This window comes from Erythrolamprus reginae, chromosome 10, assembly GCF_031021105.1.
Source record: "Erythrolamprus reginae isolate rEryReg1 chromosome 10, rEryReg1.hap1, whole genome shotgun sequence".
NCBI classification, from domain to species: domain Eukaryota; kingdom Metazoa; phylum Chordata; class Lepidosauria; order Squamata; family Dipsadidae; genus Erythrolamprus; species Erythrolamprus reginae.
This window is the reverse complement of record NC_091959.1, coordinates 35,061,841-35,089,356: the sequence shown is the minus strand read 5'-3', so window position 1 is coordinate 35,089,356 and position 27,516 is coordinate 35,061,841. Positions and strand designations below refer to the sequence as shown.

Here is a 27,516-nt window from a genome sequence, read left to right as displayed (position 1 = left end):
CCTAATTGAAACCAACGCTGCAAATTTGGAGCCGAGTGAAACGTGTCGTATTTATAATCACTTATGTTACTTATGTTAGCTACTTATATTAGTCACTTATTTTCTTAATACATTAGTATATTTTATTAACATCATTACTACCACTCTTACTATTATCAATATTGACCATTGTAACTGTTAGTTTTGTGCTGTTTTCTTTTCCCACTCTTTCTTTCTTTCGTTTTTTTTTTTTTTTGCTGATTCATTCTTGCCTGTCTTCCCTTTCTTTTTACATTTCTTTTCTTGTCCTTCCTTATGCCCACATGCTTTCCCTAATTTAATCTCTCCCCCTCCTCCCCTCCTCCTCCTCTAACTAAGATTAAGAAATCTTATCTCGGTCTTGATTTCCCTCGGTTTAACAGTCCAAAATGATTAACTGTGATTAATTGTGATTAACTGATTATTGGCTTAGGGGTTATACCAAGAACCTTAAATTAATTGATACTTGATAGTTGATATTAAACAATACTACGAAGGATTAATTAATAATTATTATATATAGTGTTTATAACAGTACTTATAGAACGTTGTAAGGTTTTTTAAGACTAAGCTTGAATTAACTTAAGGTAGACCTATACTATTTATAATATTTATAATATTTATATTTATAATATCCATACTATTTATTATCTTTTATTACTAAATCAATTTACACAATCTTGATTACTATTAACATTAATATTAGAGTATAGCTTTTATGAAGGATTAACTATTTATCTTAAACTGTATTTAAACCTTATTTCTATCTAAATTCTACTCATATTCTGATTGAACACTGTTGTAATTGACTAACTGCCAATAAGTGAACAATTAAGTGATAGACATAGATATAATTAATTAGAAAGTAGAAATCAGAAATTTTGCACTCTGTATTTAACTTCTTTCCACTAATATTGGAGAATTCAGCTGTGTTAGAACGAGCCTAACTATTTCAATCTCCCAAACAAGACTATTCTTGAACTGTGATTTAAATAACATCCCTATCTTTACGACTCAATTGAACACGTGGAAAGGTCACTACTTTGGGATAATTTGGACAATTTGGACAATCTGTCAACTATCCTCGTCTGGTTAGGGAGTATGACAACTAATTTCTCTAAATACCAAAAAAAAGCTACACCAGGAACTCCGACGATGCAAACTGTAAAACCAAACACAGAAATGGCAACCACCGACAAAACTTCTCTGCAATCAATTCAGGCTTCACTAAGTTTGATTCAAGAGTTTATGGTCCGCAGCCAAGAGGTAGCTACAGTTACCCAAGAAACCATTAGGCAAAACCACGAGGAAACAAAACAAAACTTTGAAAAGATGTCTGGAAAGATGGAAGGCCTGGAAAATCAACTCGAAGGTATACAAGAAATCATAACTAACCATGAGCAGAGGATACAAAATATTGAAACAGACACCAAAAGAATCGATGAAAGAAGAATTGAATCAGAAAGAAGATTAATTGCGGCCAATAATGAGCTCGGAAATTCAATAGCAATCCTGGAGATGGAAAAAGCAGCTTATTTTCTTCGCTTCCAAAACATTCCGGAAAATACAGACGAAGATCTATTTAACAAATTAGCCCAGCTGATTACTGACAACACACAGATTGAACTAGAGGAGGTCAAGGACCACATTGACGAAATCTATAGAATACAAACAAACTATGCCAAGAACCATAGATTACCCAGAGAGGTCCACGTAAAATTTACGAAAAAGTCCATCAGGGATGAAATATATAAATCAACAAGAAGCGGGAAAATTATGTACCAAGAAAAAGAAATTATAATACTCAAACAAATTCCGAAAAGAATAAGGGAGAAAAGAAGAGAATTCCACTTTCTTACGGCAAAACTACTGAGAAGGGGAATCTCATACCGATGGCTAATTCCGGACGGTCTTCTAGTAACATGGAACGGGAAAAAAATTAAAATAGACTCGTTCGAGAAGGCGGACTATTTTATTCAAAACAATTTAGAGCAAGACACAGAGATTCGCCAGACCATAGAGGAACTATCACAGGAGGAGAGACGGAGGGAGGATAGAGGAGAGGAAGAACAAGGTGAGGAAAGACAACAAAAAGAACAAAGGGTAACAACAAGAGCGGCGGCTAAACGTCAATAAAGGAAGAGAAGGTAACCGGAGAGGAGAGGGAGGAAAATGACGCGAAAGATACTTGAGTTGATCTCTGTAAACATCAACGGATTGAATTCTCCGATAAAAAGAAAACAGATAATGACAAAATTATTAAAACAAAATTCAGATATATCATGTCTTCAGGAAGTACATATTAGGAAGCAAGATTGTAAACTTTTAGAAAATAAAAAATTAGGTAAATTATTCACAGCTCTATCAGACTCAAAAAAGAGAGGGATTGCTTTGTACATTAAGGACTTTTACCAACCGGAAAAAATTTACTCAGATGAAGATGGCAGAATTCTAATCGTAAAAATTAAAATAGGTTATAGAGAAATAGCGATAGTGGCGATCTACGCCACAAACACAAAACAGAAACAATTCTATCAAAAACTAGCTGAACAATTAGCACAGGTACAAAAAGGGGACATCTGCATTATTGGAGACTATAATGCAGTGAGCGATCCCAAAAAAGACTTCAAATCTGCAAAGAAAAAACTAAAAGACAGGAAAATACTACCACCAGAATTCCAGGAAATAGCAAGGGAATATAGACTGGCAGATATCTGGAGAGAAAGGCACCCATCTGCACGGGAATACACCTTCTACTCATCACCGCAAAAGTCATGGTCACGAATTGATATGATTTGGGCAGACCAAAATTTTGGGAAGTTAATCTATGAAATTGAAATAGGTCCAAATATTTGGGCAGACCACCAACCAATATTGATGAAAATTAAAATACCGACCCCAGGTCAACACCGGTGGTCCATAAATCAACTGTTATTTCAAGATCAGGATTATATCAAACATATCAAACAAGAATTAAAATTATTTTTAAGAGATAATTGGAATACTGATACCACTATTCAGAATATTTGGGACACAACAAAAGCATTTATGAGAGGCATAACAATAGCTTATTTAGCAAAAAAAAAGAAACAGAAAGATAGGAAACTAAACGAACTCAAGACCAAATTAAAACACGCAGAATTAGAAGCCCAAAAAGATCTCCAAAACGGAAAAATAAGAGAAGAGATAGATGTAATAAAGCACAATATCAATTTAATGATACAAGATGAAATTGTCACAAAACTAAGGAAGACCAATCAATATCAATTTGAAAATGCGAATAAAATAGGCAGATGGCTTGCTTATAAATTAAAAAAGCAAGAAGAAGAACGATACATACAAACATTAGAAGATAAAAATGGGGAATTACAACATACACTGGGGGAAAAAAAGAATATAGTAACTGAATATTATGCTCATTTATACCAAAAGGAAGAAACAAGCCAATCCCAATTAAATAAATATCTTGAGGAAGCGGAAATACAAAAGATATTAGAATCAGATGAAATCATACTAAACAAAGAAATAACCAAACTAGAAGTGGAATACGCAATAACCAAACAAAAGAACAGTAAAACCCCAGGTACAGACGGGATACCGGCCGAATTCTACAAAGAACTAAAAGACTATTTATTAGAAATCCTAGTAATAATATTTAATGAAGTATTGGAAAAAGGCTTGCTACCAATATCCTGGACACAAGCCTTGATAAGTCTAATCCCGAAAGATCCGGGAAAAAAAAAACATATACAAAACTATCGGCCCATATCCCTCCTCAATGTTGATTATAAAATATTCATGACAATAATAGCGGAAAGATTTAAACCAATTTTAAACAAAACAATAAAGGAAGATCAAAATGGTTTTCTCCCAGGCAGATACATAAGGAATAATACAAGAATAATTCTTAACACTCTAGAATACTATGAGACACACTCCGGAAAACAATTAGCATTAATATTCTTGGACGCCCAAAAAGCTTTCGACAATTTAAGGTGGGAGTTTATTCTTGAATTAATTAAAAAAATGCAATTCGGCCTAAAAATAATAAACATGTTCCAATCTATATACAATACGCAATCGGCTCAAATTATATTTAATGGGGAATTAACAAGATCTTTTCAAATTGCAAAAGGTGTTAGACAAGGATGTCCTCTATCCCCACTTCTATACATCCTGGCAGTAGAAACACTTCTTAATCAAATAAGATCCAACATGGAAATTATAGGTCTTAGAACAAAAAAACACGAATTTAAAGTTCAGGCTTATGCAGATGACCTAGCATTCATCTTGGAGGATCCAATAGAAACAGGGGAACACCTGCTGAGAGAGATACAACGGTATGGAGAAGTGGCCGGCCTAAAAATCAATAAACAAAAAACTAAAATTATAACTAAAAATATGGACACTAAACAAGAACATGAATTAGAGACATTATTAGGAATCCAAACTGTTAAAAAAGTCAAATACCTGGGCATAACACTAACGAACAGATGTGGTACAATACAAAAAGATATTTACGAAGCCCTTATTAAAAAAACAGAACAACAGTTAATTAGGTGGAACAAAATTCATATCTCATTATCAGGGAGGATAGCCACAATTAAAATGTCTATACTACCGAAATTTTTATACTTATTCCAGACGATCCCAATAAAATTAAACCAAAAAATTTTCAGCAAAATAAATACAACCATTTCAAAATTTATCTGGGCGGGGAAAAAACCAAGGGTGAGATTTAAAGCTTTACAAGACAGAGTAACACAAGGCGGATTTGGATTACCAAACTTCCAAGCCTATTACGAAGCATCGGTCCTTCTATGGCTTAAAGAGTGGATAACTCTCCAAGATCAAAGACTTTTGGCCTTGGAGGGCCATAACATCCTCCAAGGATGGCACAGTTTCCTATGGAGCGAAAAAGGGAAAACGCCAGTATACTTTAGATGTCATATGATCAGGGACTCCTTAATAACTGTGTGGTTAAAAACTAAAAAAGAACATTACTACAAAATTCCAAAATGGTACTCCAGTCTTGAAGCGCTCAGACACCCAAACTTATTTCAATCACCAAAAATATTGAATTACAACCACATATTAGATGAGAAAGGAGATATAAAATCCAGACAGCAACTAAGAAACCAAAATATCGATATTGACTGGTGGTCCTACGCTCAAATTTTGACGAAATGGAATAGAGACAAAAAAAAAGAAGGGATCCAAGAAAAAGAAAGCATAATTGATAAAATACTATTAGGATATCCGAAAAAATTTATAACCAAAATGTATAATTATATAATGGGGTACTCTATGGAAACTGAATTAGTAAAAGAGAATATGATTACCTGGGCTAAAAACATAGGGCATTCCATTTATATTGAACAATGGGAACAAATGTGGAGAAACCTGAAAATTACTAAATCAATTCCATACAAAGAGAACCTACAAAAAATGTTTTATAGATGGCATCTATCACCAACAAGACTGGCCAAGATCTATCCCACCATAAAACCAAATTGTTGGAGGTGCAATAGCAAAATTGGAACATTTTTTCATTTATGGTGGACTTGCCCCCTTATCAAAAAGCTATGGAAAAAAATCCAAACATGGATACAACAAATCACAACAGTTTCCTTAAAACTCACACCAGAAATATTCCTCTTGAGCATAATTGATTTGAAAAACAAGAAAGAAGACACGTACCTGATACACCATATAATTACAGCTACTAGAATAACAATAGCACAAAACTGGAAAAGAGATACTATACCAACTGAAAGAGAAATCATCAAAAAAATCTATGACTGTGCAGAAATGGATAGGCTTACGCAAAAACTCAAAAATGAAGAAGATTCGAAATTTTACAAAAATTGGGAAAAATTTTACAATTGGGTAAAAAGTAAGAAAAGAAATAAATGAAGAAAAGGGGAAAATATAACGAAATACTACAAAAAGTAGATATATTAAAATGCTAAAATATTAAAATATAAGTGGAAAGTGTAGAAATGACTGTAGAAAAACTCTAGAATTCTGAAGGATAATATTGGACTTCTAAGAATATTTTGATCAATTCAGCACAATTTCTCCTCAAATGTAAATACATATTGATATAAATACTACACTAACGAAACCGCGGCTTCCATATGCCGCCCAAATAAACAATCTAGACCTTTTAGAACTATTACAGTTCAATGGGGGGGAGGGGTTGGGAGGAAGATCCAAAGACCCAAAAGATAACGGATTATAGAGAGATATTATGTTAACCACAATAAGTTATGATATGTAAATAATTGAATGGAGTGATTATGGCATAACTGCAAGTATGTCAGGTTATCACAATGTTGTTAATCGATGTATCTTTCTCCCTTTGTACATAATCTCTTTTGTAAATCAATAAAAATTATTTTTCAAAAAAAATAAAAAAAAACTAGACTAGGAAGTCTTTTAAAACTCTACAAAGTGCAAATGGACTCTATCTTTCTGTCTGTCTGCCTGTAATTATTATATGTGGCCCAACTCCTGAAGGACTTTGGAAGGTTTCCAAGGAATAAAAATAAATCCATAAAACAGTATAAAAGACATTTATAAAACCTCATCCACATACATACTCTCCAGTCATATTCCTAGGAATATTCCATTCATTCAACAATTCCAGGCCTGCCAGATAAGCCAGGTCTTCATGGCTTTAAGGTGGAAAGAGTGTGAATCTCTGAAGGCAGTTGGTTCCATAGAGTCGGAGCCCCCACAGAGAAGGCCCTTCCCCTGCCAGCTGGCATTATTTGGTTGACAGGACATGGAGAAGGCTGACTCTGATTGATGCCACAAATCTCAAGATGAGGAGGTCTTTGTGAGAACAGAGACTCTGAGACAGGATCTCACATATGAATCTGCCCCCCCCCCCTTCAAAATGGCATCACTTGAGACTTTCCCGGTGGCTCAAATAAACAACTATTTATATGTTCTGCTGCTGGCCAGGAAGTGTTATTTTCCTTAATTCTGAAATATGTCAATCAGCCTATAACAAGAGAGCAGGACAAACCATGTGCCAAAGCACCGCTCCAGGTAAGGGCACCCATAGCACTTCCTGTGTTTAGGCTCACTGCCACTACTTACCCCCAATGTGGGTCAACAGGTCTGGTCCCTCCCTTGTGGGAGCACATTCTTCTCCTGCGCAGAAGAGACAGAAGGATGAAGAGCCACCAGACAAAAACAGTGTCTTTTTATGGAAAATTAATAAAGTATTATTTTTTTTAAAAAAAGAAAAACCGACAATGTCACGAGTGTTCTCTCAGGAAGGAAAAGACTCAGGCCACGGAGTCAAGATAATTTTGATTTATTTGTGAAAACAGGTTCAGAGCAATAAGCAGAAGCAACATCTGAATACCTTCTTATGGAAAATCAAGTAGTCATATCTTCTTCTCCCTTTCCTGTTGGGGTGGGTTCACGGGTCTCTTGCAGAAGTATCTAAGTTTCCTGTAGTTCACTTGTGGTTAAGCCTACACTTGAAAAGCTGTAAGTTCTGCCGTTTCCTCTAAAATGTTATTTCATATCTTTCAAAGTTTACAGAGCTACTTGACTTTATGGCTTACTTATTTATTAGAGTTGGAAGGGACCTTGTAGGTCATCTAGTCCAACTCACCACTCAAGCAAGAATCCCTACACCATTTTAGACCCATGGCAGTCCAGTTCCCCTTTGAAGGTCTCAAGTGTTGGAGCCCTCACAACCTCCTCTGCATCCTGCCTCAAACCAGTTTTCCCTTGCATGCCTCTTCTTTTCAATTTGTAAGCATAAAGGCAGCCCCTCCCCTTGCACTTTTCCCACACAGACTTTAGACTGACACTGTCTTTCTAATTGATGCTTTGAAAGACTAAACATTTTGTATCTCGCCCAGACGTTGCTCCTCAAGAGCTCCCCAGAGGCGCTTTCCCCCACACTGCTTCCAAGGGCTTAGCTGGCGTCTTATTTTTCTACTTATGGTTTTGATGAAAATCTAACCTTACCATAACACTCTGCAGCCACAGGGGCGAGCGCGCAGGTCTCTGCAAAGTAGGCATGGGTGGCATCCAATGTGACAGCATCTGCCTTGTTTTTCTGTCATGGGAAGAACCACTCAGTTAACTGCAAGTCGCCCAACCTTTTCAGAGGAAAATGTTCTCTAGCAAGACGGTACCATGTGGTTGGGACCACAGCCTTTTCCAGCCAGATCCAAGTAGGAAAATAATGGGCCTCTGAAAGTGAAATGGGGAGCCAGGCTTGTTTGCAGAATCTTAGGATGTCATTTCTCGTGCAGGATTGGTACATTATTTTAAGTCACGGTTTATCTAGGCATATTTAAATCAACCACATTTGGCTGGGTTCACAAGACATGCCGAATCATGATTCACCATTTACAAGCCATAATTGTTGGACTAATATTATTTATTTATTTATTAAATTTATATGCCGCCCCTCTCCGAAGAGACTGCGCTGCGCTTCAAACAAATCTCCCAATGGCTTCATGCAGAGGGCCATGTTCCCCAAGGGCCAGCCTTTCGGGCTCCCTGACCATTGAATAAAGAAGCTGTTTCCATTATTTTGATGTACAAGTTATGTGAGCCATAAAATAAGTGCATCCAGTGAAAAATGAAAAGGACCTCTGTTATGACTCTGTCCAAACGGTTAGGTGTGCAATATATAAACAAGCCATCTATGGTTGTTTGTATGTATTAAAGTAATATAACTTTAAATGTACTATTGAGTTTGATGGCTGTGGTGTTGAAAGTTACCATAAGAGGGCGATAGAGATAATGATTTTTCTCTCTCTGCTGATTCATTCCTTATTGACACTTTGAGTGATATAGTAAGCTCTGTGCTATTATATGATAGTTTGATCTATTTGTAAGCTGTAATGTATGTCTGATATGTAAGACAAAATAAGAAGATTATTGTATTGACAGATATTGACTGATTTGAATGTGTATGACTTGGACTGTTTAACTTGGCTGTGTTATTTCTAAAAAGTAAACACCAATTGCGCTTTAACCTTTCTGTATGACTGGATAATCACTCATTTCTCCTGGATATCTACCGCAAATCCCATGTTTTCACTGTGCACTGCCCTTGATAATTCAAGGGCCGTTCTGCGTACTCTCCTTAACACTGGTTATGGGCCTAGAGAGAGGTACAGTATTGCCAGGTATTGATAGTATATAGCAGTGATGGCAAACATATGGCACAGGTGCCACAGGTGGCACATGTAGCCATATTTGCTGGCATGCAAGCCATTGCCCTAGCTCAGCTCCAACAGGCATGTGTGTGCAGGCCAGCTGATTTTTGGCTCACACAGAGACTCTGGGTGGATGTTTTTGGCTTCCAGAGAGCCTCCGAGGGAATGGGAGAGGGTGTTTTTACCTCCCCTGGCTCTAGGGAAGCTTTTGGAGCCTGGGAAGGGAGAAACATGAGCCTACTGGACCCAACAGAAGTTGGGAAACAGGCCGTTTCCGGCCTCCAGAGGGCCTCCAAGGGGGGTGGGGGAAGCTGCTTTCGCCCTCCCCAGGCATTAAATTATGGGAAAAAAGGTTCGCATTGGCAGTTCTGTGTTAGCAAAAACTTCAGAAGAGAAGGATTTAGGGGTAGTGATTTCTGACAGTCTCAAAATGGGTGAGCAGTGTGGTCGGGCAGTAGGAAAAGCAAGTAGGATGCTTGGCTGCATAGCTGGTGAGACCACATTTGGAATACTGTGTTCAGTTCTGGAGACCTCACCTACAAAAAGATATTGACAAAACTGAACGGGTCCAAAGACAGGCTACAAAAATGGTGGAAGGTCTTAAGCATAAAACCTATCAGGAAAGACTTAATGAATTCAATCTGTATAGTCTGGAGGACAGAAGGAAAAGGGGGGACATGATCAAAACATTTAAATATGTTAAAGGGTTAAATAAGGTTCAGGAGGGAAGTGTTTTTAATAGGAAAGTGAACACAAGAAGAACAAGGGGACACAATCTGAAGTTAGTTGGGGGAAAGATCAAAAGCAACGTGAGAAAATATTATTTTACTGAAATAGTAGATCCTTGGAACAAACTTCCAGCAGACGTGGTTGGTAAATCCACAGTAACTGAATTTAAACATGCCTGGGATAAACATAGATCCACCCTAAGATAAAATACAGGAAATAGTATAAGGGCAGACTAGATGGACCAGGAGGTCTTTTTCTGCCGTCAGTCTTCTATGTTTCTATGTTTCTATCACTGGTGTATAGAGACCAGGTTTCTGCTTGTAAAACATCCAGGGCTGAAAGCGAACACGGTGAGCAGGTGCGTCTCTTTCCTCCCATCACTCAAAACCCACAATTCATTGCACAGCTGCATCGACTAACCCTGGCAGGGTCTGGTGAGCCAGTCTCTCAGGCACCAGAGGTGTTGGGGGGGGTGTCAGAGGTCCAATCCTTTGAATAGACATCTAGTCTGAGTCCAGAGATCTCCCTCACACCCTTCCACCATTCAACTTTGATAAAAAGCCTCACATGGCTTAGGAGCAGGTTATTCGAAGGACCATTTTTTCCCAGCCATATCTGCCCAGCCCACTAGAGGCAGGGAATGTTAGGGGCCCATTTAGGGGAACTAAGAAGAAGGGCCTTCTCTAAGGTGGCTCCCTCTCTGTTGAATGCCATCCCTGCAAACAGGATTGGCCCGCAATCTGACACTCTTTTCAGGTTCTGGCAGTGGACCTGACGACCCCGGGATGATAGGGAGACCATCCAAATGACCTATAAAGCCCTTCATGGCACCGGACCAGATTATCTCAGGGACCGCCTTCTGCTGCACGAATCCCAGCGACCAGTTAGGTCCCACAGAGTGGGCCTTCTCCGGGTCCTGTCAACTAAACAATGTCGTTTGGCGGGACCTGGGGAAGAGCCTTCTCTGTGGCGGCCCCGGCCCTTTGGAACCAACTCCCCCCAGAGATTAGAATTGCCCCCACCCTCCTCGCCTTTCGTAAGCTTCTTAAAACCCACCTCTGCTGTCAGGCATGGGGGAATTGAGATATTCTTTCCCCCTAGGCCTTTACAATTTACGCATGATATGTCTGTATGTATGTTTGGTTTTTATAATAAGGTTTTTTTTTAGTCATTTTAGTATTGGATTGGATTGTTACATGTTGTTTTTATCATTATTGTTAGCTGCCCCAAGTCTACGGAGAGGGGCGGCATACAAATCCAATAAATAATTAAATCCAAATGCTTCTGATTGGTGGGGTTACTGCTTTTTGTGCTGGAGTTTTATTCTTTGTAAACTTGCCAGAATCAATGTGAGTGAGTTGGGCTACCACATCGATTTTCTTAAATAAATAAATTAAAATGGTAGGGAGGAACGCCCAGTAATTTCTTTAGGACTGGTTAGGCCTGTGATGGCGAACTTATGGCACGCGTGCCACAGGCGGTGTGCAGAGTCATCTCTGAGGGCACGAGAGACCTTGCCCTATGTCAGCTCCAGTGCGCATGTGTGTGCTAACCAGCTGACCTTCATCCTTGGGGAAGGCTGTTTCTCCCAACAGGCAAAGTAGAAGTTCAGAAAAAGCACTTGTGGTTTGACCCTGGTGCTGTGTTTTGCATTCCCTGAAGCCCCAGAGTGCAAAGAACAGAACAATTGTGTGATTTTCTGAACTTCCTGTTTGGCCGTTTTTTCACATCCCAGGCTCCAGTGAGGCCTGTGTGCATGTGGGGGGGAGAGGAGAGGATTGTGCGCATGTATGGGGGGCACCACACGGGCATGCAGGTATGTGAAAGGAGGGAAGGGGGGTGGGCACGTGCACGCATGCTAGCACACACTCACACAAACACACACACACACACACAGCCTTTTGGCATGTGAATGAAAAAAGATGACTTCGCCATCACTGGGCCAGGCCCTAGTTCTGTCTGGGAACTGCTTGGATCTCTCCGTCCCACCTCGTGTCTCTTTGAAGAAACCACTCACCTTGATGAGCTCAATGCAGCCGATCATGGAGCCTGCTTGGACACAGACCAGGGGGTCAGACCTGACATTCAGAGCCCACTCCTCACATTTCCAGAGCTCCAGGTCACTGATACAGCACCAGCGCACCAGGCTGTTGGACAGAGAGCTCCCTGGGGCAGTAGAAGAATGACCGTCAGAGGCGGGAGGAGGAGCTGCCTTGCCCAGTTGCCGGGGGAATGGAGCACGCGCCTCCCCTCACCTTCGTGTCCCAAACCCTGCAGGAGGGTGACGTAATCCAGGCCAAGGACATGGCTGATTTCGGTCTCCTCTCCCAGCAGCTGCAGGTGCTGAGTGGCATCGTAGAAGAGCAGGTCCCTCCCTCCGAACGGTGCAGACGCAAAGAGCTCAAATCTGGCCTTTTCTTTGCCTCTGGTTCCAAACAGGTACTAAGGACCAAAGCCAGCGATCGTAAATAATGATGATGATGATAATAATAATAATAATAATAATAATAATAATAATAATAATAATTTATTAGATTTGTATGCCGCCCCTCTCCGAAGACTCGGAGCGGCTCACAACAGTAATACAATGTACAAAGCCAATGTTAAAAACAAATAGTTTTAAAACCCTTAATTAAAAAACAATCATACAACCCAAACAAACCATACATAAAACGGAGTACTTGGTGACAAAGGTGGGTTTTTAGGAGTTTGCGAAAGGCAAGGAGGGTGTGGGGGCAGTCCTAATCTCCAGGGGGGAGTTGATTCCAGAGGATCGGAGCCGCCACAGAGAAGGCTCTTCCCCGAGGTCCCACCATCCAACATTGTTTGGTGGACGGGACCTGGAGAAGGCCAACTTTGTGGGCCCTTACTGGCCGCAATGATGTGTGAGGGAGGAGGTGGTCCCATACATAGTCTGGTCCTGAGCCATTTAGGGCTTTAAAGGTGATAAGCAACACCTTGAATTGTGCTCGGAGACCGACTGGCAACCAATGCAGCTGGCGTAGCGATGCCTCTGTGGATGCTCCAGCTAGAAGCACAGGAAGGATGGAAGGGTGATGTGTGTGTGAGCAGGCAGGAAAGACTATTGAAATCATCCCCACAGCAGCTGGAGCCTGCCACTACCAGGCCACCAGTCAACCACAATTACACCTTCTCTTTTCCTGCCAGTAGGAGAATGCACAGCAAATGTTGTGTGACCTTCTTGGGCAACTGCCTCAGAACGCCATCACAACACCTCACTTGCATAAGAAGCTCCGGTGATCTTTTACGCTGGTTTCCAGTTATAATAATGGGGTAGCTAAATTAGGTCATGGCAAACAAGTGTTGGTGCGTATGTCTTTTTTCCTAAACACTGGAAGGACAGGTGCCTCATTTAGCTTAGTTTATTTTAGGTCAGAATTTCTCTCTGAGAACCTTCTAAAATAAAACTAATGGTAATATGTACTTAACAAAACAAACAAATAAATAAATAAATAAATAAAATAAGTAATTTATTTTCTCCTTCTACCCAGCTATGACGAAGAATCCTTGAGCCTTCCTGTTCTCTGCAGTCTTCTGTCTCATCTGTTATTTATTATTTGTTAAATTTATTTGCTGTCTATCTCGCCTGTGGGGCTACTCTGGGTGACTTACAACAGTAAGAGCAAAGAAGTGACAGGAAGTGTAAACATAACAAAATATTGAAAGAGCAAAATAAACAATGAAAATACAGCAATGAGATTAAAAGATGGGTGGAGGGAAGCAAGGAATGTGGGGGTGGGGAGAGTGGGGTTTGCTATCGATTTAGTAGCCACCCTTGTTCTTAATTTTGAATTATGACTTAACATTTTATATTTATTTATTTATTTGACTTCTATGCCGCCCACTCCCGAAGGACTCAGGATAGGGCGGCATAGAAGTCAAATTAATAAATAAATAAAAGATGTATAAGATACAGTATATCAACCCCAGGGGAAGAGCCTTCTCTGTGGTGGCCCCGGCCCTCTGGAATCAACTCCCCTCGGAGATTAGAACTGCCCCCACCCTCCTTGTCTTTCATAAACTACTCAAGACCCATCTATACCGCCAGGCATGGGGGAGTTGAGACACCTTTCCCCCAGGCTCTTTGTATTTTATGTTTGGTATGTATGTGCTGTTTGGTTTTTAAATATGATAGGGTTTTATATGCTTCTTTTTTATTATTAGATTTGTTTCGCTATAATATTGTTTTTATTATTGTTGTGAGCCACCCCGAGTCTTCGGAGAGGGACGTCATACAAATCTAATAAATTATTATTATTATTATTATTATTATTATTATTATTATTATTATTATTATTATGTTTTGCCTCCCTTGCTTGGAGCCTGATTTATTCCTCCTTAACAGTCACATCCTTCCAAATGCCTTTCAGGTGACCTCCACCTCCTGAAGGAAGGGCCCTTTTTCCCCAGGGGGCAGTGAGGATGCTCGGAGGAGAGGCATCCTACAACGCTTGCTAAGGATATAATCCACCCAGTGGGTGTGATCGAGGAAGAAAGACCCAGCCAACCCTGAGATCTCCTGTGAAACCTTGGGGGAAAACACCTGATTATTTGGGAGCCAGGGCAACAGAAGAGTCACTTCCATCAGCTAAGCAACAGGAAACACATTTGCATCCAGCCCTCGGAGGGAGGGGGAGGGGATGCAAACCAGTCTTTCAACCTTAGCAGCTGGACTTCAATGCCCAGAGTTCCCAGCTGGTATGCGAGTGGCCCTCAAGGCACCAGCCGCCCAAATCAGCTCCCTTCCTGAGAATCTGAATTGGCACCTGCTGGCCAGAAAATACCTGAATGACCTTGAGGAATTCCTTCGCTATCTTCTGCAGGTTGTGGCGTGTGACGATCGCGCGGCCTGGTCCGTTGCCCAGGTTGCAAGTCGAGTAGGCCGTCAAAGGCGCAGTGGATCCGTCCGGACACAGCAGCTCGTATTCCTCCCGTTCCGAGTCTTTGCAAGAGGGAAACGAGGGATTCAGAAGACGGAGTCCCTCCACTCCATCTCCGCCCTGACCCAGGACAGAAGGGCCACTGTTTGCTCAGCTACTAAGAGGGCAACCATCCTGGTCCAGGGTGCAGGCAGGAGAAAGGGGCTCCTGGCCTTCTCGACAGAAAAGGCCTTCTGGGGTTCTCGGTGTGGCTTCCTGGCCAGTCTTCTTATCAAGAGTGATAAGAAGAGAGATTTAGGCCGAAGATAAAAGATCCCCTTGTTGCCATGAAAAAGACACTGGTCACAGCTGGGGGGGGGGGGGGGTCAGCACGATGGAAGCGGTTGATCGAGGAACAACAGATCCCATCTTTCCCTGTACTGCCCACCTCCTCCACAGGTGTCCTAGGTTTTAATGTCTTTTGATGTTTTCACTCTATACAGGCATGTTACCCTAGGGCAGTGCTTCTCAAATAGTGGGGTGCGCCCCCCTGTGGGGGCATAAAGCAATGCCGGGGGGTGCATTTGACCCCGAGGGAACATGCATGGTCCCTCTCAATCGATTCCCCCAGATAGGGAGTTTTTTCCCAGTTGTATGCTGCTCTGAGTCCAGAAGAGAAAGCAGCCAGGTGGGATGGAGTGGCTCGGTGCGTTCTTGTTCTCGGCGGGCACTGCAGTAGCCATAAACTGCGTGGCGAACCTGCTGCTGGACAAGGAGGAGCCACCTCTGCAGCTGGGCGAAAGCTTTGAATGGCAGCCTGAAGCCCCCTTCCACACCATTCGCTGTGAGTGCCTGGCAGAGGCGGTGCTTATGAGCCAGGCTGGTGACCCCAAAACCTCGGCTTGATTAAGCTGGCCTGGCTGCAGGGGTGGGGGGGTGAAAACGCAGTGGGGTAGCGAAAATGGAGCTCCACTCCAGAGCACCCAATTTGCACTGAAAGATGTTGAAAGAAAATGCAGGGAGTCCTGCATAAGCCACAGCCACATTGTGGTAGTAAAAAAATTAGTAGCCCTTCACTGCCTGGCCCCGTGTCCAAATACGGCCCATACCAAGGTAGCCTCGGCCTGGCTAACCGAAAAGAGGCTCCACTGCTTTCAGTCCGACTCACTGCCAGGTACGTGGGTAGAGCAGTCCTCCCCAGCCAACAGTTTGCTTGCAGCTTATAATAAGGAAAATAATAAATATTAACACCAAAATTCCATTGGGGCCCAGATCGGAGAGTTGGGGGAGGCATGAAATGTTTACTTCTTCCTGGGGTGGGGGGCGTGCATAACAGAAAATAATTGAGAAGCACTGCCTTAAGGTAAGATGAGTGGCCAATTTATTTTATAAATAAATGTTATAAATATGTTACAAACAAACAAACAAAGAAATAATAATACAACATTAGCCTGGGGATACCTCAAGTACCCCATGCCTGGCGGCATAGGTGGGTCTTCAGTAACTTACGAAAGGCAAGGAGGGTGAGGGCGGTTCTAATCTCTGGGGGGAGTTGATTTCAGAGGGCTGGGGCCGCCACAGAGAAGGCTCTTCCCCTGGGTCCCGCCAGACAACATTGTTTAGTTGACGGGACCCGGAGAAGGCCAACTCTGTGGGTGAAGTTTGATCTCAAGAGTTCAGGGTCCCTCTTAATGAAGTGCAAAAGCCAGACATGGTCCTGGGCCAAAAGTTTACCTGTCGCACTCAAGACTGCGAGGTGATCCACGAACGCCACCTCTGCCAGCCCCGACTTCAGGCACCTGCACAGGGGGAAGGGAGGTCAGCGGAGGAGCGGCTCTGCCTGGCTTCTAAGGCCACCTTGAGGAAGAACGCAAGAGGACCTGAAGGCGCCCTCCGAGCCATAGAAGGGTTCACGCTGGCTGGCCTCGCAGAAATGGTTCCTGTCCCAGACGTAGGACTTCGGGCCTTGGCAGAGGGCGCAGAGTTTCGGGGAGGTGGTTCCGATGCCAGGGATGCAACTGGCGTTGAAATAACCGCTGACCGCTGGCAACAGAAGGAGAGTGGAATGAAAAGCAGAGAGGCATGAAGGGCAGGTCCAGTGCAGGGGGGTGCATGCTCTCATGGAAGGCAGCCCGAACCACTGGGACACATTTCAGCAAAGTGTATATATTATTTATTATTTATTTGTTTTGTCCAATACAAATAATACACAATGAGGGTTATAGAGGATATAATCAGGTATAATGTATTAAAGGGAGAATAGAGGAGAAAATAAAGGAGTAAAATATAACTATGAGAGAATAGCAGAAAAAGATATAGTGGTAGAATAGAACAGTGTTTCCCAACCTTGGCAACTTGAAGATATCTGGACTTCAACTCCCAGAATTCCCCAGCCAGCATTCGCTGGCTGGGGAATTCTGGGAGTTGAAGTCCAAATATCTTCAAGTTGCCAAGGTTGGGAAACACTGGAATAGAAGATATAGGAGATATAGGAGAGACAATAGGACAGGGGACAGTGTACCTAAGGTCACAAGTTAAGCACCAGAATGTTCTGGCTTACTCATGAGGCACAGAACGCACTGGGGCGCAATCCATCTTCCTGACCAGTTGTGGGTTCCTACCGGAACGGTAAAGGAGACTGCATAGTAGGAAAAGCTGATGTCTTTGGTGCGTGTGGGGGTCCCAACATGTTTTTGCTTCTGGCCATGTGAGGTAGCAAAATCTTGTAAAGGGACCCACACGCGAGATTTCGATGATATTTTTTTTGCTTCCGCGCACAGCAGCTAAAAATAGCTGAAATCTCACGCATGTGTGCATCCACTCACAATAATTTGTTTCCTGCGCATGCGCAGAAGCCAAAATACGCTGGGACGCCTGAAGCTGCACACATAGTGCACTGGTATCAGCGGTAGGAGCAATCCGCCCCCTTCTCTAAATCAGGGGTCCCCAATCTTTCGGATCTCAGGGAACACTAAATTCATAATTTCAAATTATTATTATTATTTATTTATCATTTATTAGATTTGTATGCTGCCCCTCTCCAAAGGCTCACAACAGCGATAAACAATGTGACAAATCCAATACTTAAAAACAACATCTAAAAACCCATATAATTAAAAACTATACAATTCAATCATACCATACATCACATTAGCCTGGGGATACTCAAGTACCCCATGCCTGGCGGCATAGGTGGGTCTTCAGTAACTTACAAAAGGCAAGGAGGGTGGGGGCGGTTCTAATCTCTGGGGGGAGTTGATTCCAGAGGGCCGGGGCTGCCACAGAGAAGGCTCTTCCCCTGGTGCCCGCCGGGACCCGGAGAAGGCCAAGTCTGTGGGACCTAATCGGCCGCTGGGATTTGTGCGGCAGAAGATGGTTCTGAAGGTATTCTGTTCCGATGCCATGAAGGGCTTTATAAGTCATTACCAACACTCTGAATTGTTACCGGAAACTAATTGGCAACCAATGCAGGCCGCAGAGTGTTGACGAGATGTGGGCAAATCTAGGAAGCCCCACAATTGCTCTCGTGGCTACGTTCTGCACGATCTGAAGTTCCCGAACACTCTTCAGAGGTAGCCCCATGTAGAGAGCGTTGCAGTAGTCGAACCTCGAGGTGATGAAGGCATGAGTGACTGTGAGCAGAGGCTCCCTGTCCAAGTAGGGCCGCAATTGGTGCACCAGGCAAACCTGTGCAAACGCCCCCCTCGCCACAGCTGAAAGATGGTGCTCCAATGTTAGCTGTGGATCGAGGAGGACGTCCAAATTCCGTGGACTCCTAATATGATCTGACTAATAACCGGCTGGGTGAGCATGGCTAGGTAGGCGGTCATGTGACTGGGTGGCCGTGGCCAACTCAATGTCACTCACATTGATGGGCACCTCGCTGCCCTCTACTCGCTCCTCCCCTGCCAGCCACTCCTTGCCTCTCCGCCCAGGCGCCTTAGGGCCCCAACGGGGAGTTGTTGGAGCTAAGCAACCACCACAAGAAAGAGTTGGCAAAATAGCTGGCTCAGTTGAGTTTCGGCCCTGGGAAAGGCCGTTTTGTCCTCCAGGCTCTTCAGGAAAGCTTCCCTGAAGCCATAGAGGCAAAAAAAATCCCCCAACAGACAAATCCCAAAGTCCAGAAAATACACTTCCAGTTTGCCATTGTGATGGTTTTTTTGCACTCCGGAGAGTTCAGGAAAGCTTCTCGAAGCCCCAGAGGGCAAAAAACAGCACCATGGGCAAACCGTGTGTGAGCACGTGCGTGCATGCTGGCATACCCCCACCCACTCCTTTTGGCACACAAACCAAAAAAGGTTCACCATCACTGCTTTAGTGACTCTTCAAAGTAACAACAGCACTCAAAATGAATGACTTATGACATTTTTCATACTTATGACCCTTGCAGCATCCCCATGGTCATGTGATCAAAATTTGGAGATTCAGCAACTGGTTCCTATTTATGATAGTTGCAGACTCGGGTGATCAAATTTTGCAACTTTCGGACAAGCAAAGGAGAAGTCAGATTTACTTAAGAATCTTGTTACTAACTTAACAACTGCAGTGAGCCACTTAATTGTGGCAATAAAGGTCGTAATATGCTAATTTACTTAGCAACTGTTTTGCTTAGCAACCTATTGCAGTTGTAAGTAGAGGACTACCTGTAGTACCCCATGCTGGGGAATGTTCCTCCCCCCTGAATATCTATCTACCTAGGAGAAAGTAGAACCACTCTACATTTCTCCTCTTTATAACTCTTGCAGGTTGTTTAGCAAGAGAACATAGTCAAAGATTACCAAGAGGTTTGACAGGGCCAGGAGGGGACTCTCCCTCCCTCTAGGTTCCGATATATGTCACCCCCCCCTCCAGAATGACCCAATGGTGTCTCTGCTAAGGCCAGAAACCTCCCCAGAAGGGATCTGGAAAATTCACTTTGATAATTAATGTAACATGATTCGTTTCTGAAATGTGAACCCAACCACTGCAGTTGCAGACTATTATTTATGGCAGTGGTACACAATGTTCTTTATGCAGACTGTCATGTCATCGCTGGCAACCTCTGAGGGAGGCATTGATCAAGAGCAGGCGACATGGCATCTGTTTATAAAATATTATAGTGCTGAAGTCCTTCCAAATGCCTATTCTAAAATATGTTGGCATTTTTGCCCAAAATCTCAATTTAACCATCCGTAAGGTTTTCAGTATGCAATTTCTCTGTTTTATTTTGGCATCTCCATCAACTACTCTCACACTGCTAGGGAATGACTGGTTTACAGTATGGTGTACAGTGGTAACTCTACTTACGAACTTAATTTGTTCCATGACCAGGTTCTTAAGTAGAAACGTTTGTAAGAATAAACCATTTTTCCCACAGGAATCAAATGTAAAAGCAAATAATGTGTGCGATTGGGGAAACCACAGGGAGGGTGGAGGCCCTGTTTCCTCCCAGGAGATTCCTAGAGAGGCCCCACAGAGGCTTCTCCCTGCCTTTTCCGGCCCTGTTTCCTCCCAGGAGATTCCTAGAAAGGCCCCACAGAGGCTTCTCCCTGCCTTTTCCAGTTACAGTTTCGGAGGCTCGGGTTTGTAAGTAGAAAATGGTTCTTGAGAAGAGGCAAAAAAAAATCTTGAACACCCGGTTCTTATCTAGAAAAGTTTGTAAGTAGCCGTGTTTGTAGGTAGAGGTACCACTGTCTTGTGTGAATCCAGCCACAGTGTTGTATCATAAACTGCAAGGCCTTCCAATGGTATTATGGAATGGCTCAGTAATTCAGGCATGGTCAAACACAATTACAATATGAGACTGGATATGATATGATGTGATTCAGCCATTATCAGGAGTCCAGCATAGTATACTTCAAAAATATATGTTTCCATCTTACAGCTCACCATTCATCTATTAGAATCAAATCCCTACGGAGAAATAATCCCAGATTCAGACAAAATGGCAACTCTTGTCCACTCACCTTGGCTGAGGGGCTGGCCTGAGACCCACATCAGATCACTCCTCGCTAAGAGGAAGCCCATGGGAATGTTCCAGCCCGAAGTCCACTTAGCTCCATTATGGCAACTTCGGACTCCTTTGAGTCTTTGGAGATCCAGTGTTCCGTGCCTGGCTACAGCCACTGCAAATACACAGCTACCTAAGAAGGAGAGAGAGTGGAAGCAGCATCCGCTTGTAGAGAACAAAACTGCCCAGGATGAGGAAGCCTTTGCATCAAATATGGTACTCCTGATTGATAGGGAACCTAACCCAAAAGCATTTTTGAAACATTCTGTTCTGCAGTATTTTCTTAGTTTAAATTCAATCCAAAAGAAGTTCTTTCAAGTCATCTGGTACTTGGGATGCGTCTCCAGGAGAATGACTAATGCCATGGCTTTTGTCCAATGAATTTTGTGAACAATATTTGGTGAAAGTGTAAATAAAATAATAAATCTTGGCCTTACTGAAACAGTTCTTTATTTAAAATGTATGGGGTGGGGGATCTCAATACACTGTTCCAGAGGCAAAATGCTTTTAACACTCTTTCCTTGGACAAGAGTCTTTCTTTCCCTGTTCTTGAAAATAAAAACTGGTACAGCTCTGCTGAATTTACCTTCTTACGTTTCTTTGCATTTGAAGAGATTTCATAATCTATGGGACATTGCCAAGAGAAAGATGAGAGACATGAGACTGAACAATGCAGAAGAGCTGAAGGCCACTATTGAAGCATCCTGGTCTTCCATAACACCTCAGCAGTGCCACAGGCTGAGAGCTTCCATGCCACCCCGCATTGAGGCAGTAATTGCTGCAAAAGGGGCCCAACTTGAATTCTGAGTACATATGCATGTACAATCCTTGTTTTATTGATCGCATGTAATTTTCTAATAGGGGGGATTTGGGGTTTTCATGAGCTCTACCCTATAATCACCACAATTATGACAAATCACGGCTTGAACTATCTTGCCTTGCACGTAATGAGTTCCTCTCATATATTATGTTTCACCTTTTAAGTTGCATAACTGAAATAAATGAACTTTTGCACAATATTCTAATTTTCTGAGTTTCGCCTGTACATGCCCACGTATAAAATCTTAGTAATGGTGCTACAGATACGGATAAAGAAGATTGGCTCTGGGAAGAATGTAACTGACCTCCCAAATAGATCTCCTTGGCCACCACAGCCAAGCCATAAACCTTCACAGCAGAGTATACATCTCCGGCATCCAAGGAAACGGCATCAGCTTTATTCTCCTGGGAGAGATTGAAAGCAACGTTTTTAATTTCTTCTCTACCCGCTCTTCTGGTCCATCTGGCATCTTGCTTTTTTAAAAAATTTTTTTTTTATTATTATTAAAATATAGACATGTACATCGTATAATACAACATATGATACATTACAAAACAAAAAACACACATTACGGAATAAAGAGAAAACAAAACAGGTAAACAAAGATAAAAGTGTCGGCGAATAAACAGGGGAGCTGTATTGAAAACGAAAATTAGATCCAATTATATTTGCTTAATACCATGTTTCGAATAGATTATCAAAAATGTTGAATGCCAGAATTGAAATAAACATATTGTAGAGAAATTAACAAATAATAATAAAATTTCATCTTTAAATATATATAAAGTCTCATGTTATTCTATAAGATAATTACTTACTTTATACCAGATTTGTAACAGTTCAAAAATATGTTTTATTTTTCACTCTTAAAGCCTAATATTCTCGCTTTTGCTTCCTAGCCAATTATAGAAAGGGTCCCAACATTTGTTGAAAGTATCCAGCGATTCATTTCTAACTAATAAAGTCAATTTCGACATTTCTGCGCAGTATATTATTTTTTAAATTATTACTTCATTTGGGGGTAGCTCATCGCTTTTCCACCACTGCGCATAGGATAGTCTTGCTGCCGTTGTTATGTGAATGATTAAGTGAACTTGGGGTTTCAATAGATTTTGTCTGATTATACCCAATAAAAAGCATTCAGGAGTTTTGTCTAGTGACAAATTTAAGATTTCATCGATCCAAATTCCAATCTTATTCCAGAATAATTTAGCCTTAGTACATTGCCACCATAGGTGGAAGTAAGAGCCCAATTGTTGTTGACATTTCCAGCAAATTGGTGAGAGTTTATTATTCAATTTGGTTAACTTAATTGGAGTAATATGCCATCGGTAAAACATTTTGACCAAATTTTCTTTATAGGAAGTGGCAATAGTCAATTTATAGTTCCTAGTCCAGAGTGATTGCCATTCCTCCTCTTTAATTTCATTTTTAAGGTCCAAATTCCATTTCTTGACATTAATTTTTGTGTTAAAGTTGTCCAATTCATTGTAATTTAAGTAACAGTAAAAAATTTTAATTAGCTTATCCTGAGGGCCTATACAAAGCTTATCTAGCGGGGCATTTTTCCTTATCCCGAATTTTTTTTTATCTTTGTTAAGTTTAGATTGAATCTGGAGGTATTCCCACCATTCCACTTTTTGCCCCAGATTTTCAAGTTCTAGCCTTGTTTTGATTGCCCCATTTGGGTTTAGAATATCTTTATATCTTATTATGTTGTTTCTTTTGTGTAAATTAGGGTGTACATAGGCTTCTAAGGGGGCGTACCACATGGGAATTCCTTTGTAAAGTTTAGTTTTGATTTTTTTCCAGGTGTAGATAAGCGATTTCCTAATCAAGTGGTTGGAGAAGTATTTGTGGGTTATTGGCTTTTCGTCCCAAAGATAATAGTGCCACCCTGAATGGAGGTCGTGGCCTTCTAAGTTAAGGAGTCTAGTATTTGTTAGGCTCATCCAGTCTCTTGTCCATGTTAAAGATGCTGCAATATAGTAATCCTTCCAAATTGGGAGAGCCAGTCCACCTTCTTCCCTCTTTCCTTGTAAATATTTTAGTCGAATTCGGGGACGTTTATTTTGCTAGATGAAATTGTTAGTTAGTTTAGTCAAATTGTTGAAAAATTCCGGATTTAAATGTATAGGGATTGTTTGAAATAAAAACAAAATTTTGGGCAAAGTATTTAATTTTATGGCTGCAATCCTCCCTAATAGGGAAAGTTGTAAATTCCTCCATTTTAACAAGTCTGCTTGTATTTTATGTATTAAAGTATCATAATTATTTAGTTTTAAACTGGACACTCTGTTTGTCAAATTGATGCCGAGGTATTTAATTTTTGTAACTATTTGAATATCCAATTTTGCTGATAAGATATCTTTCTGTGATTGTCGCATATTTTTAGTTAGAATTTGGGTTTTGGATTTATTTATTTTAAGGCCTGCCACTGTACCATAATCTTCTTCTTGCTTTTAATGACAGAAGAATATCATTTGTGTGATGCAATAGTTCAACACTTCTCAACCTTGGTAGTGTGGACTTCAACTCCCAGAATTCCCCAACCATCCAGGCAGTGGATGTCCTGTGCTTGGTGACCAAGGGATGCAGTGGATGATGGTTGCCTTTTCCTAAGGGCTGCTTAGCATCAGGAATCAATTTTTTTCAGTTTTTTAAGGTGCTCGGTTCTGATTGTATTGTTATCTGAGCACAACATCCCAGGTAACAATGTCTTGCAATGGTTAATTGGTAGCCAACAATATCTGAACACTAATCCTTTATAAATGAAGCAGGAACACATATATAATAACAGGTAACATGTTTTCCACTTCACCATTATGGAGTGCTGAGGGAAGGTCTATTTCTTTGGCTTCATACTAGCTGGAGCACCCAAGTTATGAGACTCAATCATCCAGTCAAAAACATCTAAAATGGTTAAATCATGGGCTGTTGGTCTGGTAAAATCATGGCAACTGGATCAAAGCTTATTAAACTAAGATGTTTCGTTACGTGTCCAAGCAACTTCTTCAGTCCCAATTAAAAATTTAAACTAGGCAGAGTGAGAGAGTCACTGGAATGCACCAACTTTTGCCATAACGGAAGGTTTTCTTCCTAAAATGTATTGCAAAAATTAAAATGTTTAATAAACTTTGGTCCAGTTGCCCCGATTTAACCTTTTTAGAAGCACCCACGTTAGTTAGCTAAGATTCTTGGAAGATGTTATGCTCAAATAACTTTAAAAAAACAACAACATCCTTGAGCACCTTAAAAACCTGAAGTGCTTGTGTTTCTTTCCTGGATTCCCCCTGCTAAAAGCCCGGAGGGAAAGCCCAGAGGGAAGGACAGACATCATTCACTGCATGTCACAAAGCACAAGACATCCTCCCTGTCATCCCAGCGTAATGAGAGATGCTGTCATGATTAAATATCATGTTCAACTAAATGAGTTACACCTCAGAGTATCTGTGTCATCTGCTCAGAAATCCAGCAATTCAAGGATGATCTGATAATGTTGTTTCTCCAAAGAAGTAAATAGTAATTTGTGCTGTTTATTTATGAAAGCAAAATTATCCTTGCTGCTCTGAGGAGCTCTTCTGCTTTTTAAAAGTTTAATTTTGAAATTATTCTGCCAGTAACTTCCCCTCCTTACCCCACCACCACCACCAAAAAACCCAACCTGTGTGACCAGCATATCAGCGGAACACTCACTCTGCCTCTTCATTCAAATGTTCAACGAAAATTGTGAAGTCTAAGGGACCTGGTCTCGTTCTAGTCTTTCTAACGTGATGAGAAACTGTCCTAGAATGGTTTCCACACCAATTTTGTATCCCCTTTACTTGTTCTCCTAGTCAGCTGAGACTTAAATAGTTCTCCATGTTAAGCTAATTGGAGCACCTGTACAAACAGAAAAATGGCTTCTAGATGTAACATGCACTCCAAAATTAATGTCTCTGTGGCCATGAGGACCCATACCAAGTTTAGCTTCCTTGCCTGGACCGAGGCATCTCAGGCTCATACTTCCAGGTTCCACCAGGAGGTTCAGTTCAGGGACATGGGCTTCTCAGTGAGAATGAATGCCCCAATTGCACTCTGGACTCTGGAGCTCTGACATGTTCACTGGGTACCAAAAGCTGAACTGGTGACTTGAGTGACTCCTGGGATTTTGAGACACTCACCCGAATCTTGTTGATGCAGTCATACGTGTTGTGGGCGAGGATGCAAGATACCCTCTTAAAAGGACTGCTGGGGACGGGTGATGAAGCAGACAGAAGCGCTTTGGAGAGCTCAGAGCATTTCTTCTGCTCCAGGGGGGAAAGCGTGCACCAACGGAGCTTCTTCCCTGCAAGCACACAGGTTAAACAGCACAGTCCTTTTCAAGCTAAATCGCTTGTAGCAACAGACCCACCCAGGCCATCTCCAAATGGCCATAAATGAAAAACCCAGGGCCATGTCCATTTAAGTGTGTTGCACCTTCTCAGCCCTGTCTACTTCTAGCTGGGGAACCTACAACTGCGGTTAGCCCTCTCTGGAAGTCAATGGAGCCTTTTCATTCCAAGTCTATTTGTGAGATGACATGTTCTTCATACCAACTCTGCAACTGCACAAAGCCTGAAATAATCTACTCAAGAATGAGCCCCGCTTACGCTCTGGGTTATCCAATCACATTCGAGATCACTTCCTCCATACCCATTCCTCCACTCTCGCTACAGTCCTGCCTTAAATCTTCACAATTCAGAAACACGAGGTGCTCAACATGCCAGCCAAGAGATAAATAGAACAATGGCTAAAATCTAACTCTTGGAACAATAATAACACATAGAATAAAAGGGCAGGAAGGCACCCTGGAAGTCTTCTAGTCACTGGACTGTGGCAGGAGATTCTATACCAGTGAGGACGAACCTTTTTTTCCTCGGGTGCCGAAAGAGTGTGTGTGCATGCTATCGCACATGAGCAACTGCCCACACCCATAATTTCACGCCTGGGAAGGGCAAAAACAGCTTCCACCGCTCCCCAAGGCCCTTTGGAGGCGGCAAATAGCCTGTTTCAAAACTTCTAGTGGGCCCAGTAGGCTTGTGTTTTGCCCTCCCCAGGCTCCAAAGGCTTCCCTAGAGCCAGGAGAGGGTAAAAATGCCCTCTCCTACCCCCACAGAGACTCTCTGAAAGCCAAAAAAACCCTCCCAAAGTCTCTGTGAAAGCCAAAAATCAGCTGGCTGACACACATGCACGTTGGAGCTGAGATAGGGCAACAGCTTGCGTGCCAGCAGATATGGCTCTGCGTGCCACGTGTGGCACCCATGCCATAGGTTCGCCATCACTGTTCTATATCATTCCTGATTTTCTTTGGACTTGATAGGATGGATACAAGTCATCACAGAAAGAATAGCAGAATAATAGAGCTGGGAGGAATGCTGGAGGTCCTCCAGTCCAATCCTCCCTCTAGCAGGAGACCCCATCCAGGGGAAGGCAAAGTTGGCTCTTCTATGACTTGTGAACTTCAACTCCCAGAATTCCTGAGCTCATTATGCTAGCTCAGGAATTCTGGGAGTTGAAGTCCACGTGTCGTAGTTGAGCCAACTTTGCCTACCCCTGCGCCCATACCATTTCAGTCTCTTCTTAAAAGCCTCCAGTGATGGAGCACCCACAACATCTGGGCTGGATTGTGCCCACTCCATGAGATCCCCCCGACAGAACCCCAGTGTTGGAGATGGGTCTAATGTTCAGAAATGACATGGTGTGATCAGGGAGAGCACAAGGAAAATGCCCCCGCTTCTCTCACCCCTACCTGAGGCCAGATGAGCAACAACAGGGAAGAAGACAAGGAGAACAACCACAAGAAACAACTTCATGACGGCAGAGGCAGAAATTATTGTCTTCCCCTTCTCTCATTCC

At 42.1% G+C, this 27,516-nt stretch overlaps 1 protein-coding gene across 1 annotated transcript in view; it reads right to left on the bottom strand.

Moving 5' to 3' along the window:
* The window catches only part of LOC139173594 (lactotransferrin-like), a 46,102-nt gene extending 18,586 nt beyond the window's left edge, over positions 1–27,516 (bottom strand). The window contains exons 1-11 of the mRNA XM_070763579.1: positions 27,410–27,516; positions 25,803–25,966; positions 21,944–22,043; positions 20,776–20,952; positions 16,711–16,873; positions 16,565–16,629; positions 14,756–14,913; positions 12,206–12,392; positions 11,968–12,116; positions 8,017–8,107; positions 7,129–7,182 (exon numbers count right to left, since the gene is read on the bottom strand). Of these exons, the coding sequence (XP_070619680.1) occupies positions 7,129–7,182; positions 8,017–8,107; positions 11,968–12,116; positions 12,206–12,392; positions 14,756–14,913; positions 16,565–16,629; positions 16,711–16,873; positions 20,776–20,952; positions 21,944–22,043; positions 25,803–25,966; positions 27,410–27,473 (1,372 nt within the window). The 5' untranslated portion in view covers positions 27,474–27,516. The remainder of the gene's footprint in view (positions 1–7,128; positions 7,183–8,016; positions 8,108–11,967; positions 12,117–12,205; positions 12,393–14,755; positions 14,914–16,564; positions 16,630–16,710; positions 16,874–20,775; positions 20,953–21,943; positions 22,044–25,802; positions 25,967–27,409) is intronic.